This window comes from Trichomonas vaginalis, chromosome III, assembly GCF_026262505.1.
Source record: "Trichomonas vaginalis G3 chromosome III, whole genome shotgun sequence".
Taxonomy (NCBI): domain Eukaryota; phylum Parabasalia; order Trichomonadida; family Trichomonadidae; genus Trichomonas; species Trichomonas vaginalis.
This window is the reverse complement of record NC_067205.1, coordinates 22,847,569-22,866,657: the sequence shown is the minus strand read 5'-3', so window position 1 is coordinate 22,866,657 and position 19,089 is coordinate 22,847,569. Positions and strand designations below refer to the sequence as shown.

The 19,089-nt window shown below is 30.0% G+C and overlaps 7 protein-coding genes, 1 non-coding gene and 3 pseudogenes across 11 annotated transcripts, besides 2 other annotated features; 6 read left to right on the top strand and 5 right to left on the bottom strand.

Annotated features, from left to right (window-relative positions):
• Window positions 1-244: 244 nt before the first annotated feature.
• Window positions 245-1,285: a mobile genetic element.
• Window positions 1,286-1,460: 175 nt separating this feature from the next.
• TVAGG3_0747420 lies at window positions 1,461-1,533 on the bottom strand. Its single transcript has one exon. It is a non-coding gene; the product is annotated as a tRNA-Phe (tRNA).
• Window positions 1,534-1,758: 225 nt separating this feature from the next.
• TVAGG3_0747410 (uncharacterized protein) lies at window positions 1,759-2,523 on the bottom strand (the record flags this gene model as incomplete). The annotated part of the gene is made up of 1 exon (XM_001306448.1): window positions 1,759-2,523. One exon carries the CDS (start codon window positions 2,521-2,523, stop codon window positions 1,759-1,761), a length of 765 nt encoding a protein of 254 aa, XP_001306449.1.
• A 2,015-nt stretch (window positions 2,524-4,538) lies between these two features.
• On the bottom strand, window positions 4,539-4,754 carry TVAGG3_0747400 (uncharacterized protein; the record flags this gene model as incomplete). Its single annotated transcript, XM_051245070.1, has 1 exon — window positions 4,539-4,754. The coding sequence occupies one exon, from the start codon at window positions 4,752-4,754 to the stop codon at window positions 4,539-4,541; it is 216 nt and encodes a 71-aa protein (XP_051091657.1).
• Window positions 4,755-5,885: 1,131 nt separating this feature from the next.
• Window positions 5,886-19,089: part of a mobile genetic element that runs on past the window's edge.
• Window positions 6,474-7,292, top strand: TVAGG3_0747390 (annotated as a pseudogene). The gene has a single exon. A coding segment is annotated over exon 1 (819 nt).
• Window positions 7,407-8,228, top strand: TVAGG3_0747380 (annotated as a pseudogene). The gene has a single exon. A coding segment is annotated over exon 1 (822 nt).
• TVAGG3_0747370 (uncharacterized protein) lies at window positions 8,313-8,651 on the top strand (the record flags this gene model as incomplete). Its single annotated transcript, XM_051245069.1, has 1 exon — window positions 8,313-8,651. The coding sequence occupies one exon, from the start codon at window positions 8,313-8,315 to the stop codon at window positions 8,649-8,651; it is 339 nt and encodes a 112-aa protein (XP_051091656.1).
• TVAGG3_0747360 lies at window positions 11,262-12,015 on the top strand (annotated as a pseudogene). The gene has a single exon. A coding segment is annotated over exon 1 (754 nt).
• On the top strand, window positions 12,985-14,372 carry TVAGG3_0747350 (Prim-pol domain family; the record flags this gene model as incomplete). Its single annotated transcript, XM_051245068.1, has 1 exon — window positions 12,985-14,372. A coding segment is annotated over one exon (1,388 nt), but the record flags the coding sequence as incomplete, so codon positions are not given.
• TVAGG3_0747340 (uncharacterized protein) lies at window positions 14,980-15,297 on the top strand (the record flags this gene model as incomplete). Its single annotated transcript, XM_051245067.1, has 1 exon — window positions 14,980-15,297. The coding sequence occupies one exon, from the start codon at window positions 14,980-14,982 to the stop codon at window positions 15,295-15,297; it is 318 nt and encodes a 105-aa protein (XP_051091654.1).
• On the bottom strand, window positions 16,290-16,577 carry TVAGG3_0747330 (uncharacterized protein; the record flags this gene model as incomplete). The annotated part of the gene is made up of 1 exon (XM_051245066.1): window positions 16,290-16,577. One exon carries the CDS (start codon window positions 16,575-16,577, stop codon window positions 16,290-16,292), a length of 288 nt encoding a protein of 95 aa, XP_051091653.1.
• Window positions 18,332-18,904, bottom strand: TVAGG3_0747320 (DNA/RNA polymerase superfamily; the record flags this gene model as incomplete). Its single annotated transcript, XM_051245065.1, has 1 exon — window positions 18,332-18,904. The coding sequence occupies one exon, from the start codon at window positions 18,902-18,904 to the stop codon at window positions 18,332-18,334; it is 573 nt and encodes a 190-aa protein (XP_051091652.1).

Sequence of the window (19,089 nt, the reverse complement as noted above, 5' to 3'; positions counted from 1 at the left end):
TTTTTTTGTGATTAAATTTAATTTGATTTTTATACATAATTTCAAACCGTTGTTTCATTATTTGTTTAACATGATATCGAGCAAATGAATATCATGCTTTACTTATAAACCAAAATATCCTACCTAAAGTCGCCCTATCCTTTTTCTGTCTAACCATTGTGCGAACTTCTATCAAAAATTTGAATAAGAAACTTTACAAAGGAAATGGAGTTTCGAAATACAATTTGGTTTTCTGAAAAATTAAGGGTGCACACGAGAGGATCATGTAAACTTCAGAATTTAGAACCTTATTTTTAGGCATTATCTTGGCTACCTATTTAGGCTCGAAAAGCAAAAAATATCAAAAAATACAACTTGAGTCCATTATGACCCTTTCATGGAGGTAGTTTTTATCCGCTAGTATTTTCCCTTTGAATCTCTTTACAATTCGAAATCAAATTCAAATCTCAGTAGAAGAAAGGAAGAATCGACTTACTACGGTTGTAATACGAATAAATACATATATTTAATTATTTTTATTTACATAATAATTGTTTGAAGCTCATATTCCATCAAATTTTTAAATAAAAACATTAAAATGTTGAAAATGTTCATATATTTTAATAGGGTTTTGGCACTTTATTGAGGAATTACTACATACATAGTCGAACTGAACTTGATATTTTGAAATTTAAATTATTTATCAAAATTAAAATTTAACTTGAAATTTATAATTATTTAGTCATATTTTGCATAATTCTAAGTAGATTTTGTAAAAAATCAAGAAAGAAAAATTTTAACGTGCTTTATTTTTTCTTTTTTATAATAATACATATTATTATATAATTAACATATTCATAATGTTTCACCCTTTCAAAAATATAATCCTCCTCCTCTCAAATAAACGTACATACGGGTGGCCTCTTTTTTCAAAAAATTAAAATTTGAAATTTTGGGCTCAAATATTAGAGATTTTTTCAACCTTCAACGATATATGTTGTCTATATCAGACCTCCTTTCTTTTTGATACTTAACATTGTTCCTAAATCTTAGCCGTTAAGGCTGTTCTGAAAATATTTTTTTTTCGAAAAAATTCGAAAAAAATTCTTAAAATTCAAAAATCCATTAATTCCTGAGGATTTTGGAAAAAAGTTTTTACATGAACATGTGTATATTATATGAAGTATATTGATAAGGTAAAAATCAAATTTTATTGCATATTCATCGAGAAAATAAACTAACAAATCCCTCAAAATTGAGAGGGTAATCCTCCTCCTCTCAAATAAACGTACATACGGGTGCACCCTTAACATATATAAGATAAATTCAAGGAAATAAGTAATATTTAGACAAAAATAAGCTAAATTTTATTCTCGTAAATAATAAATTTTGTTTAGTTGAATGATTAATTGATGAATTAAATATTAAATCAAATTTGAATAGTTGTAAACTAGAATTGTGAAAGAAAAAGAAAAATTATTTGGGACTTCGCGGACTTGAACCACGTACCTTGCGATCTTCAGTCGCACGCTCTCCAAGGTGAGCTAAAGTCCCTTACATTATTCTTAATTAATTATAGTCTAAGATAATTCATTAAATTTTAAATTATTTATTCAAAACTAATTCTTCAACAAATGAAACTAAAATCATTTATAAAATCATTTTTCAAACAAAAATAAATCATGAATGAATATTTTTCAAAATTGTGTGGTAAAATACAGTAAAAAAACAACCGATTTTTCTAATACTTAAACTAATTTATGTATTAAACCCAATTATTTAATACTCAAAGACGTAGCCGTTGTTTCTGATGATATCCTTTGTTGAGACATATTCCCAACGGCTTGGAAGGAGCTTGAGAACAGCTGGATCAGTAACAACAACACTCATCTGCTTGTACTTGTTGTAAACTGTTCTACGTGGAGCATCACTTGGAATTGTGCTTGGTGTTTCGAAAGCCTGAGCCTGAAGTTCGTAACCAATATTAGAAGGTGTCTTGATATCGAACGATCCAAGGAGTGGAGAAACAGCAAGGGTCAAAGCATCAATGAAGTCCTTGTTAGTAACTGCTGGCTTAATATATCTCTTTTCGTCGAATTTACGATGACCCATTGATGTTCTCTGCATGAGTGTTGAGCAAATGCAAGTGTCGGCTAATCTGCAGGTGATTTCAAAGCTAAGTGTTTCTGCTTGAATTGATTTGAGGTCATCCTTTGGCTGGAAGCAGTATGTGAAGAAGTAGAGCCTTCCTTTATTAACAGCATAAAATGTGTTGCAGCACATTTCATATTTCAATCCATCCCATGTAACGTGAGTGTCAATCAATTCAGCCTTGTGTTTCTTTAATGATTCTGGTAAGTTGTTGAAGCTTTGATCAACTAATGCATTAAGGAAACCTGGAACGTCTTCAGCACTAACTTCATAAGTTGAGTAATCAGTATTGGAATAGAATCTTTGATGCTGGATGTAAATCTTGGCGTTTCCAATATTTATTGCGCGCTTAACAGCTAACAATAAAAGAGAGTTGGCAGGTGGTGACACCATAATAAAATAATGGAATGGTGTTTCTGACTGTCAAATGCCAGAATCTGAATTGCTTTCAAAAACAGATCCTTTGAAATTATGAATAATGATGCTAAATGTTTTCATAACATGGAGGCGAGTATCTTCCAATCTTCTGAATCTTCAAAGAAAAACAAACGATATCTGTCATTTGACAAGATTGCCAAAATCTTTTCCTTAGACAATAATCTAACCGGATCTAATAATATTTGACCAAATAGATTAATGGACAGTGAAAATATTGATCTGTATTTGTTTTATTAAATAAGTAGTATATGATGCGGGTTGTGTGACTTTTTTTGTAATCGTAAGAATTCTCACATAATTGAATGATTTTTGAACATACTTCCGAATAGCAGATTTTAAAAATTTATGAATAATTTATAAAAAGTTTTTATTCCTACAATTCCTATATTACCATTAATAAAAAGAATATATTTTATAATAGTTTCATTTCGAACATGTTAAAATTTATCTGCATTTCGAAAAATTTTATTATAAATGATAATATAATTTATTAAATTAATATATAACTTATGAATTTTTACTTTTTGTATGAAATAAAATTTAGTATTAATAAAGTTATAAAATAAATTGGTGCATGTTAGATGTAAATAAGATATAAAAAGGTGTTTATGAATACTTTAGCAGAACTTCTACTGGTTATATATGGTGTCAATTTTTTAAAAAATTTTGAATTCAATGAGTTATATCAAAAATAAAATTCTTGAATAGAGTAAAAAAATTTAAATAATTTATTTAAATATTTTCTTCTGACATTTTTGAATAATTTATTTTTTTAATTCGTAAGAAAATGAGTGGATCAAGATTCGTAACCGTCAATCAATTAATGGATGCTCTTTCACCAATTCTTGAAAATGTTAAACAAGTAGATGTTTATTTCGATGATTATGTAGAAAGTTTATATTATAAAGGTAAACATAATATTAAACCCATTGCTTTTGCATTTGATAATAAATTAATTGAAAATGCAAAAATTTGGGAATTAATTCCAGATATTGAATATATAACGAATATAACTAATAAATGGTTCAAACGAATTCCAACCACAAAAGTTCTTTGTAAATTAATGATCAAAACCGAGGCCAAAGAATTTCATGAATTTACATATCATCCAAATAAAGTTTCAGAACTAGAAAATGAAAAACTTCAGAAAAAATTAAACGATAGACTTTCAAATGATCGTATTGAAAAAATAAATAAACTAGCAGAAGTTGCATTTAATAATGAAATATTTGATGAATATAACCTTGAACTCAGTGATGGGCTTTAAGGACCCGGGCTCAACGAGTCATGATTTATGAAATCAATAATTTGATTTATTCGCTCTTCAATCTCTTCTATTCTTTTTGTTAAATCATCAATTTTCATTAATGAGGTGATTCTTGATTGAGGAATAGATTTCAAACTAACCACTCCTTTTATTTTTGAAATTTTGAATCCATCAACTTTAAACATTTTATTCAATTTACACGTTGTCAATTCTTCAAATAATTTTTTATTATTAGCATAATAGTCATTAAATTCTTCAACAGATGAAAAAATTTTTATTTCAGTAATTGGTTTAACAACGTTTATTTTTTGTTGAACATTTTCATTTATTTCTTCCTCCTGTGTTTCATTTATTTTTAAAATCGGTTTCATTTATCATTAAATAAAAATTTAAATATAAGTGATGAAATATATTTTTTAATTAATATTAAATCAGAAATGGCTGCAGGATTCTTTAAAAAATTATGGGATGGAATTAAGAAAGCTGCAGGTTGGGTTCATAAAAATATTATTAAACCTGTAGCAAACTTTTTGGCACCAGTAGCGAAAACGGCAGGAACTATCATAGGTGGAGTATTAGGTACTAAAGCAGGTAATCCAGCGATGGGAGCACAAGCAGGTAACGCAATTGGTGGAATTGCTGAAGGAATACTTAATAAAATAGGAGGTAGATAGTGGAAAAATAAATTATTTTAAAATTATTTTTATCTTAGTATCGGTTGAAGTCTTTGATAAACTTTTTCTCCTTTATTTAATATTTCTCTTATTGGGGCAGCTTTTGGTGTTATTGATTCAGCAACGTCACTAATTGCTTCTTTATTCTTAAATATCCAATTTGCTCCCTTCTTCAATGTTTCCCAAACTTTATGCGCTCCTCTTTTTACTTTATCCCACAGTTTCTTAAATATACCTGCAGCCATAGTTGATTATTTCATTAAAATTAAAAATTCATTTTCATCTTTTAATTTTGATTTTTTATTTATTAATAAATGACGACTAACTATTTGGTGCCAAACACTAAACCGATTAATGGAAATGTATTTCATTCATTCGAAAAGATAAATGAAATATTCGCAAAGAATGATGGTAGAAGATATTATAGAGAACTTGAAAGTTCATGCTATGACTCTGATGCTCCATATTTTGATGATAAACAAACTCATTTAAGAATTACAAATCCGGCTCATGATGTGAACCAATTAGGTGACACATATATTAAACGCAAAGTTAAAGCAACTCTAGTTTTAAATAAAGCTTTCACATGTGATGCCGCTTTTAAATGCATGCGTTTATTCGTTGGTTACAAATCATCAAATCAAAGCTTTAAACAATTAGAAGTAGAAACCGAAAGAGGTGATGCCGGTTATCTTCAGATGGATTGCGCCCGTGAATCTTTCGCATTTGCAACATATAAACCAAAATCAGAAAGGAAAGTTAAAAAGTTTGTTCATTCGTTATATAATAATGTTCAAAAATATGATAACTCAGTATGTGGTAAATATATTGACCCTTCAGAAGTTTTCAAGAACGCAAATGAAGAAGTTGATATCACTTTTGATATGATTATTCCGGTAAATGATTTGTTAGCATTTCAGGCGTTCGATGATTATCCTAAATCATTTGGTGAAATCATTCTTAAATATTATGTTTTCAGGGATACTTTAGTATTTTGTCAGGTTGACCCGTTAAGAGTTGCTGATTTACAAAATTACGTTTATGAAAGATAACTGATGAAATTATGAAAAGATTATGAATCATGTTTATAAATATGATCGCAAATTCCAACAAATCGGACTTCCTGCCAAATTAATTACAAGCTTAGCCGCTACATCTGCTGACGCAACAGTTGATGACGTTATTATTTCATGCACAAAGATGGAAGTTTTAGAGGATAAATGCATTACACCAGGATACGGTTTAATTGAAGAATCAGTTAAAGCAATACACGTTTATTCAGTAAGGAAGATCCATTCATGATTCCAGCTCAACATATTGACGTTCGTTCACTAAATGGAGGTTGCATCACTCCTGAAGGTATTAGCTCAGATTTCTCATACGCTCTTCATAATGTTACAGATGTTGTGTTAACATTTCCGAAGAATGCAATGCAAAGAACAGTTTTAGAAAATCCAATGCTTCGAGGTCTTCAGGTCACTATAGATTCCAGAAACTTCCCCGATCAAGCGATGTCCACAGTGGGTGACATATTCTTTACACGCATGCTTCAAGCTTCTGATTTAGATGGAGTGAATGAATGCACAGAAGAATACGAGGACTCATTAACTAGACCACTGAATGATGATAATGGAACGCCATTAGCTAGAACATGGAAAGACCAAACTTCATTCTTATGCACTATTCCAGTTCAACGTGATGGAGCGGGTATATTCTTTGATGGATTAGAAACTTTCAACTCACAAGTTACAGTAAAAGTCCAATCATTCAAGGTGAAAATGACACTTACTTCAAAAGTGACAAATCCTCCTCAGGTTTGGTTTACTAGGACTACATATTGGACATGGACACCGGATGAGAGGTTTGAAATATCATCCAACAGGTACACCACCACAGTATAGAAGTTCATATGATGAAATATTGATGAATAGAAATGTTTAAAATTATAAATTTATTTTGATTAAATGGATTTCAATTCTGAAGAATTAGCAGGAGTATATAATACATACGTAGATGATATGATTAATGAAGCATTGAGTGATAATAGAAATGCTCTATCTAAGGAAAAATTAATGAAAATTCCATATTCTGAATGTTACTTAAATTCAATCACTGCAGCAATTGGTAAACAGAATAAAGGTAAAACATTAACGATATTAAAACAAATTATCATTATTGCTAACACTTCCCCCTATTCACATGTGTTAATTTATATCAACCGTTCAGGTTCACCTTCAGATGATACATTTGAATCTTTAAAGCATTTAATCAAAATTCCAATTATTTATTTATCACAAGAAGAAGCAGAAGATTATTTAAAAAACTTTTTAATGTATAAAGAATTATATAATACAATCAAGAAGCAAGGATTAGAGGATAAAATTATTGATAAACAACGGGATGAATTATTTGAAACACTTTCTATTTCAAATTTTGATAGAGAATTTTTGCATTCACTCATTTTTCTAGATGATGCAGTGAAATCAAAACTAATAACTAATGAGAAATCATATTTTAATCAGTTATTAACTCAATGTCGACATATTCAATGTTCATTCTTTATGGCTGTTCAATACTTTAAAGCATTAAGCACAAACATTAAATCAAACCTGTCCACCCTTTTCATTTTCAGTGGTTTTAGTCGTCAACAGTTGAACGTTATGCTTTATCAAGTGAATTTTACCAATGAGCATTAATGAACTTTACACACAATATCAACAATTAGGGAGAACATGGAAAAATAATAGTTGAATTTAAATAAAGGTTCCATTAAATTTGATTAACTTTTTATAATTAATTTTATTTTTTATTTATAATTAAAACATGACAGAAATTGCAAATCTTCTACAGGTTCCATAAAAACAAGGGACAAACAAAAGGGTGCATATAATAGAACTATGAAAGTTCCAGACGGAATGAAAGAATTAGTCCACATTGTGCCGATCTTCAAAAGGATGTTAAACAAATGAGAGAAACGTTTTAACATTCCAGAAGCTCAAGCATATGCCAAACGTCATGGACCAAATTGGAAAGCACATGAAGCAGACATTACAGGACCAAATGGAAAGCCTGATGGTATAAATGAAGTTTTCGTTACTGATGGTCAAGGTAATATTAAAGTCATAAATGGTTATAAAATTAACTATATCTGATTTATCCTAAACGTAAAGCATATAATGAACGTTATCCTATGAAATTTTGATGAAATGGAAAAGCTGTTAAACAACAAATCGGAGACAGTAAAGATGGACCAATTCTTTCATACCGTCATAATCCATATTCTTATTTCAATGAAGAATTAAACGCTATTGAAGAAGGACCATGGATTACCACGATATTTAACAGTTTGATGGTCAATATGCAAATTTGAGACCTGAAATTCCAGCTAAGAAATTCTTTAAAGTTGCTTTATTCGATCCAGTGTTCAATGAACAGAAAGAAGCAATGAAAGCAGAATTTAAACCAATTCAAGTGGCAAGAATTTCTTCATCTTCACTTTCAGAAGCGTTCAAGGAATTGATAAAGAAACCACTTTATTCTCAACAAGGTTATAACTTTGATTTAATTAAAGAAAGTGATAGACGTAAATTAGAAAAATCAGATGGTTTTAAGAATGCATGTAATGAAATGATTAAAGATATTGTAAATGATAAAATAAGACTGGAAGAAACTCAAAGCATATCAATAACATAATTGGTGCAGTTACAAAGAAAGTATAAGCAAACAAGGATGAACCTTGGGATATTACCGTAACAACTAAATAAAACTTTAAATATATTTTTCTTTTTTTTATTCAATTATAAATGAGAAGACGTTTCACAAGTCAAAAGAACACAAACGCAAAAGCAGAGATTACGGTTGGTTATAACGTAAATGATGATAAATCACGAATTATTCAAAATGTTAAAGTTAATGTTAGTCCTGAATTAACAAGGTCAGCAACACAGTCCAATTTATTAACTCGTGACTTACCAAAGAAAGAGGAGGAGCAAAATAAAGAAGATGAAGACCCAATCATTTTATCTGAACCCGGTAAAGAACCCGTTGAAATTCCCACTTATCCAACATACCCCCACCTCTTTCATCAAACATCGAGAACCCAGGAATCTACGATTCCAGTCGCAATGCGCCATATAAAGTAGACATTAATTCTGAATTAATGAAAATTTACCGTGATATAATAATTAATAATTATGATTCAATAATAAATTTAATTGACCAATCTGGTTTAATTATTTTACCTTATGAATCATTAATTCACATTATCGCCATTCTTTGTGATGTTCAAGATTCAGACGTTAAGATTCAATTTTTCATAGATGATGAGGTTTCATGCTGCGGAACAGTTGCAAAAATAAATCCTATAAAGGATATTAGCACAATTAAGATATCAAAGAACGGAGCAACAACTGAACTACATTTAACTTATAATAACATATACAATAAAATAGTTGATGAATATAAAATATCACTTGAAAAATTCTTTGTTAAGGCTATTTAATATTCAAGCATTAACATTATCGAATAATAATCCTTTGAATCATAATCAATAATAATTGACCTTTCACCAGTTTCTATCGTTTGTTTTATTTCTTTTTGTTCCCCACTATCCGGATCGGTCATTGTAATTGTTTTTGTTATAGTATCAGCTTTATCTTTAACTTCAATCTTTTTTCCATCGGATATTTAAACCAAAATTCCAAAAATTCGATATTGTCAATCTGTTCATATTTTAATCTATCAATTACATTTTTAATACCATCTGAAAATCTTATGAAATGGTCATTATATGGGTTTGATTGAACTAAATTTGAATGAAGTGAAATATAACCTGTTGATGAATATGACATTGACTCATATTTTCTGAAAACACTAAAATTTATAACATGAATGAATTTCTTATTCGTTGAATTTATGAATTCTTGAGGTAATCTTATTCTAGTTTTATTTATCACTGGAAAATAACGCTTTACCATATTTTTAATCGTAATAAAAATGTCAATTATCAATATTATTTCGAATAATAGTTGTGAATTAAATTTAACAGTTAGCGGAATTTATAATGTTACTCTCGTTTCTGTGAGTGGTAAATTTAATCCCATTCTTTTAGACCCTTCAGATTATATATCATTTATTAAAGATGACCATGAAAAAACGTATGATATGTATATAAATAATGTGATAGCGAAATGGGATATTAACATGATTTTAAGTTATTTAAATGAATCATTTATCGTATGGTATGAAGAAAATTTTAAATCAAAACCCGATAAACTTTTTGAACTTGATGAAATAAATAACCTTATTAAATTTCCGCTGAAAATTAAATTTTGTACTCCTCATCTTCGTTCATTGTTGGGGATATTAAATTTTGAAAAAGATGTTGGGGATGTTTTGTATTCTGACACTGGTTCCAATTTCATTTTAATCAAATGTGATAAAGTTAATACCCCAATGAGATTTTCACATCAAACATTAGACCCTAACTCTTACCCATCAATACAAAACATTTTATCCATCAACTTAAACACATTTTCTTTATCATATCCGTTTCAATTATCCGGGAATTCATTTATTCTTCATTCAAAAGATTTATCAAATATTAAATTTAGAATAACTGACCTATTTGATTGTGATTTAGAATTTGAATGAAATATTATGGCAATTTCAAATAGAAAAAATAGCTGATGAGATAACGGATTAAATATTTATTTTTAAATCATAATAAATGATTAAACAACACAACAACTTAAGGCACAAAGCACCCAGGTCCCTCAGACCATTACATACGCCATATATGCATATAATTCAAAGACGGCAGAACAAACGCAAAGGTTGAAATATGGAGATTTGGAGATAGTATTGAAAAATGACCATTTCGAATTCGTTTGCAAGGTGGTGCAGTGATATCAAATATAAAAGAAATTTTATTTATGAATTCAAAAATTAAAGGAATAACGGATGATATAACATCAATTCCACCAGAAGAACAGAGATATTACGCATTAAATGCATTTCCTAAAGTTTTGAAGATTGGAAGATTTAATTTAAATGAGGAATTCATAGAAGGTTTCCTAAATGACATAATGAAGAAAGCAGATAAAACATATGTGGATAGTGAGTTAAATAAGAAGGCAAATTTGGTTTATGTTGATGAAAAAGATAATGAAATTAAAGAAAGGGTTGAATGGTATCATGAATGGACATTTGAGACTTTTAAAGTTAAAGCTGATACAGAATGGGTTTCAGGATGTTTAGATCTTAAAGCAGATAAAACTTATGTTAACGATGAGTTAAATAAGAAGGCAGATAAAACTTATGTTAACGATGAGTTAAATAAGAAGGTAGATAAGGAATATGTTGATAGTGAGTTAAATAAGAAGGCAGATAAGGAATATGTTGATAGTGAGTTAAATAAGAAGGCAGATAAGGAATATGTTGATAGTGAGTTAAATAAGAAGGCAGATAAAACTTATGTGGATGAAATATACCAAAGTTTGATAGGAACAACAAAAAATATTGAAACTATTGTTGGGGATGTTTCTATCTATGAAGAAAACAAATATTTTAGATGGGAGTTTGTACACTCCTTAAAAAATGGTATACGGTATAAACTCATTCCGAAAAATAACAATGAAATGTATGTAGGCTATATAAAGAATAATGGTACACAAGTTAAAGTTCCATTAGACAACAACTGCTACTTAAACTTATATGGAGACGAACAAAAGAAATATTTAAGAGTTTATGAAATGGCAGGTATGACGTTGGCTGACCCAGCTCCAGCACCATATTATTATGACTATGGAGATGACGACAGAACACCACATGTAGATGAACAAAAGCTAACATTATATTTAGATTATTATAGATATAAAAGATATAATGCAATAGAAAAAACGAGAATAGTATATTATTATACAGATGACAGAAATAAATATTATAGTCAAGATTTTAGCTACCCTGAAAACATAAGATTATATTATAAAAATATTCTGACACAACCAGAAGAAACCTGAAATAGTTACACTATATCTTAAGTTCAAAAGAGACAATCCTATAATATCTCATATGTTTGATTTAATGAACCCAGTAGGTTCTATTTATACATCTATGGATGCAAGAGGTCCTCAAGTAATGTTTGGTGTTGGTGCATGGGAACAAATAGTCGACAGGTTTTTGTATTGTGCAAACTCTTCAAAGGAAACAGGGGGAAGTAAAACGATTTCAGGTGAAAATTTACCTGCACACAGTCATTACATAGATTTAAGTACATCTCAAGCGGGTTGGCATAAGCATAGATATTGGGATTGGTCAGGAATGACAAAAGGTAAAGGATATGATGTTAAAGACGACGTTAAGTTTGCTATAAATTGTTACTGGGATGACACTCAGGGAGAAGGAAACCATACACATTTCGTTTCAGGATATACACAAACAACGGGACAAAGTAAAGAATACATGCCACCATTTATGACTGTATTCGCATGGTATAGAGTTCAATGAACACACTTGAGACTTGACCCAAAGGGTTTAGGCTTACCGAATGAACTAAATATATTTTATGTCTGTAATTAATTAGGTAATGAACTGCAGAAATAAATGTTTACGTTAATGATTACGTTAATGGTTTCAGGTCATTCAATAATTAATTATTTTTGAAGAACTGAAGGTGCTACCATGTTACCATGTGCTACCAGGTCATTTAACTTCTCTGAAAAAATGAGACAACATGACATTTAGACAACAACACAGGAGGAAGGCAGTTATGAATTATTTTTGAATAACTGAAGGTGCTACCATGTTACCATGTGCTACCAGGTCATTTAACTTCTCTGAAAAAATGAGACAACATGACATTTAGACAACACACAGGAGGAAGGCAGTTATGAATTATTTTTGAATAACTGAAGGTGCTACCATGTTACCATGTGCTACCAGGTCATTTAACTTCTCTGAAAAAATGAGACAACATGACATTTAGACAACAACACAGGAGGAAGGCAGTTATGAATTATTTTTGAATAACTGAAGGTGCTACCATGTTACCATGTGCTACCAGGTCATTTAACTTCTCTGAAAAAACGAGACAACATGACATTTAGACAACAACACAGGAGGAAGGCAGTTATGAATTATTTTTGAATAACTGAAGGTGCTACCATGTTACCATGTGCTACCAGGTCATTTAACTTCTCTGAAAAAATGAGACAACATGACATTTAGACAACAACACAGGAGGAAGGCAGTTATGACTTCATCGTAATGAGTGTAAATGACCCAAAAATATATTTTAGGTGAAGAGGTGAGATCTCACCTCTTTTCTCACCTAATTTCTCACCTCATGAATTTTCATGATTTCTTCATCGGAATGAACGTATATGTTTTGTCATGATTTCTTCATCGGAATGAGTGTAAATGACCCAAAAATAAAGTTAGTTTTAAAATTATTTTTATTTTTTTATTCCTATATAAATGACAGCAACAAACAACAACGGCAACTTTATCATTTCTGATGAAAAAGTTATTGATTCATTAGCTGAGGAATTAGTTGTGGCAGAAACTAAAACCCTCAACGAAAGAATTGGTGAAAACAAGATTGATTTACATAACTACCTCAAACATGATGGAGGAAGAGGAAGGAAAACTGGTATGGCTTTATTAGTAAATAAAATATCAAATTTAACGATTATAGATGTTGATATCAATAAATCATACAATGATGAACTTAAAGAAACAGTTAGAAAAGATATTTTATCAAAACTTTCGGATAAAGATGTTATCGTTAAAACAGCTTCAGGAGGTCTTCACATTTATTGCAACACTAATTTCTTCTATGCAGTTTCGAACAGAATGATTAAATGTTATTCCTGCAATGATTATGATATTGATATCATGACTTCTATGGATGATTCAAAGCGTTCATTAGTGGTTATGGCTGATTCAAGAGTTCGCAAGAATGCAACAGAACCAATCAATACATACTCATTCATTCGTGGAAGTTATGATTCAACATTAACTAGAACAGTAAACGATATATTAAATGATTTGAATATTAAGGTAAGAGTTGAACAGAAGAACGAAGAAATAAAGAGTATAATGAATGAAACCAAAGATGTAAACATTGACGATAAACTTGCCCAGAGCATAGTTGATGGCATCTGTGATTTTGAAGTACATAATGACGGTGGAAACATGAATTTAGAAAAAGAAGTTACATTATTCACACTGTTTCAAGCAATTAATTCGTTACCGGATCATTTAATTAATGAAGCATACGATAACGTTTATAACTTCTGCAGTTTAACAGAAAATGCTAAAAGTAATTTTGAAAAAGCACGTAGTAGATATACACATTTAATGACTTCTCCATTTGTTTTAGTGAAGATTCTAAAACTTTATCAAAAGGAATATTATGATGAATACGTTTTGCCTTTATTACGTAAGCCAAAAATAACATTTGATATCAAACTTGATGACTCGTTTTTGATAACAGATATTAGACGCAAGGCTGAAAATCATCAGTATAAAAACAGTTCTGAAGTAATTGAGGATTTATCACGTGTAATTCGTTTTGTAGATTGTGGAAACAAATATTTCATTCAGAAAGATTACAACATACACGACAAAATGAATCAAATATCATTCGTTCTTCAATCAAACATGAAAGAGTCACTCAAAATGATTAAATTATTTAAAGAAGAAGGTAAAACAACAACAGCATGGGATGTACTACTAAATCAATTGTCTTCATTAACTGTTAAGGGTGTTTGCTTTAAATCTGATTCTCCAGATGTTTTCTCAACCTTTCAAGGTTATAAATACAACATTCTCGAAAAAGTAGATTACTCAAAAATTGAGATGTTTATGGATTTCATTAAAGAAGCCATTTGTGATAATAACGATGAAGTGTATAAATACCTTCTCGGCTGGATTGCATCAATGATTCAACATCCTGGAATCAAGAATGAAACAGCAATTATTTTGAAAGGACTTCAGGGAACAGGTAAAAACAGATTTACAGACATTATTTCTGAACTTCTCGCTGGTTATTCATGTAAAAACATTACTGAAATAAGTGAGCTAACGGGTAATTTCAACTCAGTAGTTGAAAATAAAATGTTTCTTGTACTTAATGAACTCAAGAATGTAGGTGAAGACAGACTCGCAAACTTCAACGCTTTGAAATCAATTATTACGGATAATGAGATTAGAATTAATGAAAAGAATCAACCCAGAAGAACTACTCAGAATGTTGCAAACTTCATTTTCGTAACTAATAACGTTTACCCTGTCAAAATTGAAGTTGGAGACAGAAGATATGTAGTTTTAAGAGTTAATGGTAAATTCAAGGGTCAATTTGATTACTTCAAGAATTTAATGGATTCATGCACAAAGGAATTTTATGATAATTTACTGACGTATTTTATGCAATATGACCTTTCATCATTTAATGTACGAATCATTCCGATGACTGAAGCCAAACAAGATTTAATAGAATTATCAACAAATCCTTTAGATGTATGGATAAATACACATTATGATGAATTGTGTGCAGGTATGACGTGTGAAAATGCTCTATTCTGCAAACCATCAGACATGAAAGACAAGAATTTCCAAATGAGCATTAAGGATAAATGTGATAGGAAACATAGAAGAATAGACGGTAAACAAACATGGTGTTATGTTTTGAAAGAAGAAATGAAAGGATTATATAAACAGGTTGAACCAAACGATAATGAGGATTCATTTACTGACGATGAAATACCTGTAAATGAAGCTTTATAAAGTATGATTGGAATTTATTTTTGCCTTCCTCCTGTGTTGTTGTCTAAATGTCATGTTGTCTCATTTTTTCAGAGAAGTTAAATGACCTGGTAGCACATGGTAACATGGTAGCACCTTCAGTTATTCAAAAATAATTCATAACTGCCTTCCTCCTGTGTTGTTGTCTAAATGTCATGTTGTCTCGTTTTTTCAGAGAAGTTAAATGACCTGGTAGCACATGGTAACATGGTAGCACCTTCAGTTATTCAAAAATAATTCATAACTGCCTTCCTCCTGTGTTGTTGTCTAAATGTCATGTTGTCTCGTTTTTTCAGAGAAGTTAAATGACCTGGTAGCACATGGTAACATGGTAGCACCTTCAGTTATTCAAAAATAATTCATAACTGCCTTCCTCCTGTGTTGTTGTCTAAATGTCATGTTGTCTCGTTTTTTCAGAGAAGTTAAATGACCTGGTAGCACATGGTAACATGGTAGCACCTTCAGTTATTCAAAAATAATTCATAACTGCCTTCCTCCTGTGTTGTTGTCTAAATGTCATGTTGTCTCGTTTTTTCAGAGAAGTTAAATGACCTGGTAGCACATGGTAACATGGTAGCACCTTCAGTTATTCAAAAATAATTCATAACTGCCTTCCTCCTGTGTTGTTGTCTAAATGTCATGTTGTCTCGTTTTTTCAGAGAAGTTAAATGACCTGGTAGCACATGGTAACATGGTAGCACCTTCAGTTATTCAAAAATAATTCATAACTGCCTTCCTCCTGTGTTGTTGTCTAAATGTCATGTTGTCACAAACTTTAGAACGGCATAATTTAAATTTTTATTTTTATCATAAATGAATACCCCACAAGCTCAAAATTTACCACGAATCATAACAAGGGAGGAAATGATAAAAATGATGCAAGAACATGTTAAAAATAACAAACCACTAAAATTGAGAAAATGTGGTTATGCAGTAATGATGGAAAGAGAGATGTTGTCAAAGAGGAATAAAAATTAAATTTGGATTGAGTTTAAAAATTCATCTTTATTAAATTCATCTCTTCCAATCAATTTATTTATTCTATTAAATTCTTTTATTTTTGCTTCACTCAGTTTAAGGATTGAACGGTAAGTTTCTAATTTTTCGATTATTTCTTCATCGTTTTCAATTACTTTAGTTTTATGGGCATCAACCCCACCGCATTGTGGCTTCTTTTTGTAATAGCATATTTTTGATTTAATTCTGTTTAGTTTCTTTTTATATTCATCGTCTGGACTCTTGGCTGCTTCGTTGTCACTCATTTCTTACGAAATAAAAAAATTAAATATTGTTTAAATATAATGGAGTAATAAAATAAATCGGAATTTCTATTAATTTATTGTCAACTTCAACTAATGCATTGCCGTTAATATATCTAACAAATTCAGCTATTGTGTCAAATCTTCGTCTTCTTTTTGTCATTGATTTATCAGTTTTTCCATAATCGAGATGAATTAAAACTTTATTTCCTTGTTTAAAATTCATGAGCCCCGAATTAATTTGTTCACGTTTAACATCATTTAACTTTTCCATTTGCTTTCTAATATATTCCCATTCTTTTGAAATATCATTTTTCATTTCCACCGGTTTCATGTTTATAGTTCTATGCCATGTATTATTGTAATAATATACTAACTGCTGTATGATGGAGTCATGATTTCCATCCCAGTATATCTGACCGTTAACCCCTAACGCATCTCTAAGAGTTCTCATTACCGCATCAACTATTTTATTATGAAACGTATATGGAGAGGATGAGAAGAAAAAATTAATTTGTGGGAAATAATGAGTCATAGCTGCCTGAAATCCTTTATCACCATCACCCCTGATATTATCTACTCTTTCATGATCTAGTAAGTATTGAATAGCTCTTCTTGTTTCCTGTTCTGTTTTCCCTTTCACCGGAATGCAATATAAATATCTAGTGTTAATGTTAATGGCAAATAAATAAGTAACGTTTCCTTTTGAATATTCCAGATGATCGATTTCGTATGAATATGGATATGGTGCAAATGAAGGGCGACTAAATTTTTCCTTTAACGGTTGAATTTTCGGGTCAATTGGTTTATTTAATATCTTGAAATCCTTTTTAAAATCTTTTTGCTTCTTTAATGTTTGAAATGGATATAATAAAGTGAATGATGAAGGATTAACTGAAGGAGGAGGCGGTACTGTCGTTGGAGGTTTTGGTGTTGCAAGTGGTTTAATTTTATCTGCTTTGATTTTGGATTTCATTCCTTCCTTCATTAATTCTGGATGTATTCTATTCATTTGTTTTAAATATGCTGTATATAAAGGTTTGATATACTTTCCCGCTTCGAGTTTATGTTGAAGGATGAATTCCAAAAGTTGATCTTCATTTAAAAGTCGGGCTGAATATGGTTTAACTAATGAATCATAAATTAAAGCTTGTGCATCATTTATGGTCTGAAGAACCTGGGCGTTTTGTTCCTTTTGTTTTTGCGGCTCATGATTATATAATTTATATAATTCATCAATATCTTCTTCTGTTAATACTTTATTTTTGAAATCTTTCAACTGTTTAAGTTGTGATTTAGTTTTTCCCTTTGTATATTCATTATTTTTAATTTTGTCTTTAATTTCAGAAATTATTTTATTATGATATTTCAAAATTTCATTTTTATAATATGGATAATAATATTCCATATCATCACCCGTTATATTGTTATTATGTTTTTGGAGATATGATTTTAAATCATAATAATCAAGAAAATTTTGACTAAATACTAAATCAGCAATTAAAATTTTTAAATCTACGTTATCCATTTATATAAAAATAAAATCAATGTTTTAAGGGTGCCCACCTCTTTGAATCATAGTATCAAAACCATTATTTACATATTGAATCGCATCATTAACGGTTCCTTCTTCTAAAACGGTATCAAATGGTGGCGGTTGTTGTTGCTGTTGATGCTGTGATGGGATTTAAAAAATTCGTTGTGGTTCCTTTTGTCTCTTCTGTGGCATTTTATTAAAAATAAAATTTTAAATTGTATTAAATAAATGGCATACAACATCCATTTTCACAACATACAGCCTTAGTGTGTGCTCCTGTTAATGCAGTCTTACCAATTGTTAAGCGAGTCATTGACCCATTTTTAAGTTGTAAATTAATATTCTGACCATCAAATATCAATTTATCATTTATTATATCCAAATAATTTTTAGGTGTTAATTGTTTATTTTGTCGTAAACTAACACCTTTCATTTTTTGTGCAATCTTTTTAAAATCACTTCCATCAATTGAACCGTTGAATGATGTATAACACTTAGGACATAAAGCAACCATGTTATCACCTTGTTTCTCAATTGCTAAACCCAATAACTTCTTCTCATGTGCTTTTTCTTCAGCTTTATTCTTTAATTTAGGTTTAAATTTCTCATCAAAACAAAAGAAATCAAATGGTGCGAATTTGAAAATGTTTTTATCATAAAATTGTTTATCTGTAACAATTGCTTGAAATGCTTGAGTGTTAGGAAGACTTGGATCGCCAGCAATAGCCCAATAAGATGAATCAGTATCACCTTCAATGAAATGAAAACGATTAAGATTCATGCATTTATACATAAAATCATAAATGAAAACTAAATACCAGTATTTAGCATTATCTAAAGTAAAAAATGCCTCTTGTAAACATGTATCACATCTATAAAATCTATCTTTGAGCATCACTTGATATGTATCCTTCACCTATTTCTCTTATGTTTTTAAACTTATTTGACATACATGCAACGCGTGCCTGTGCATTCATT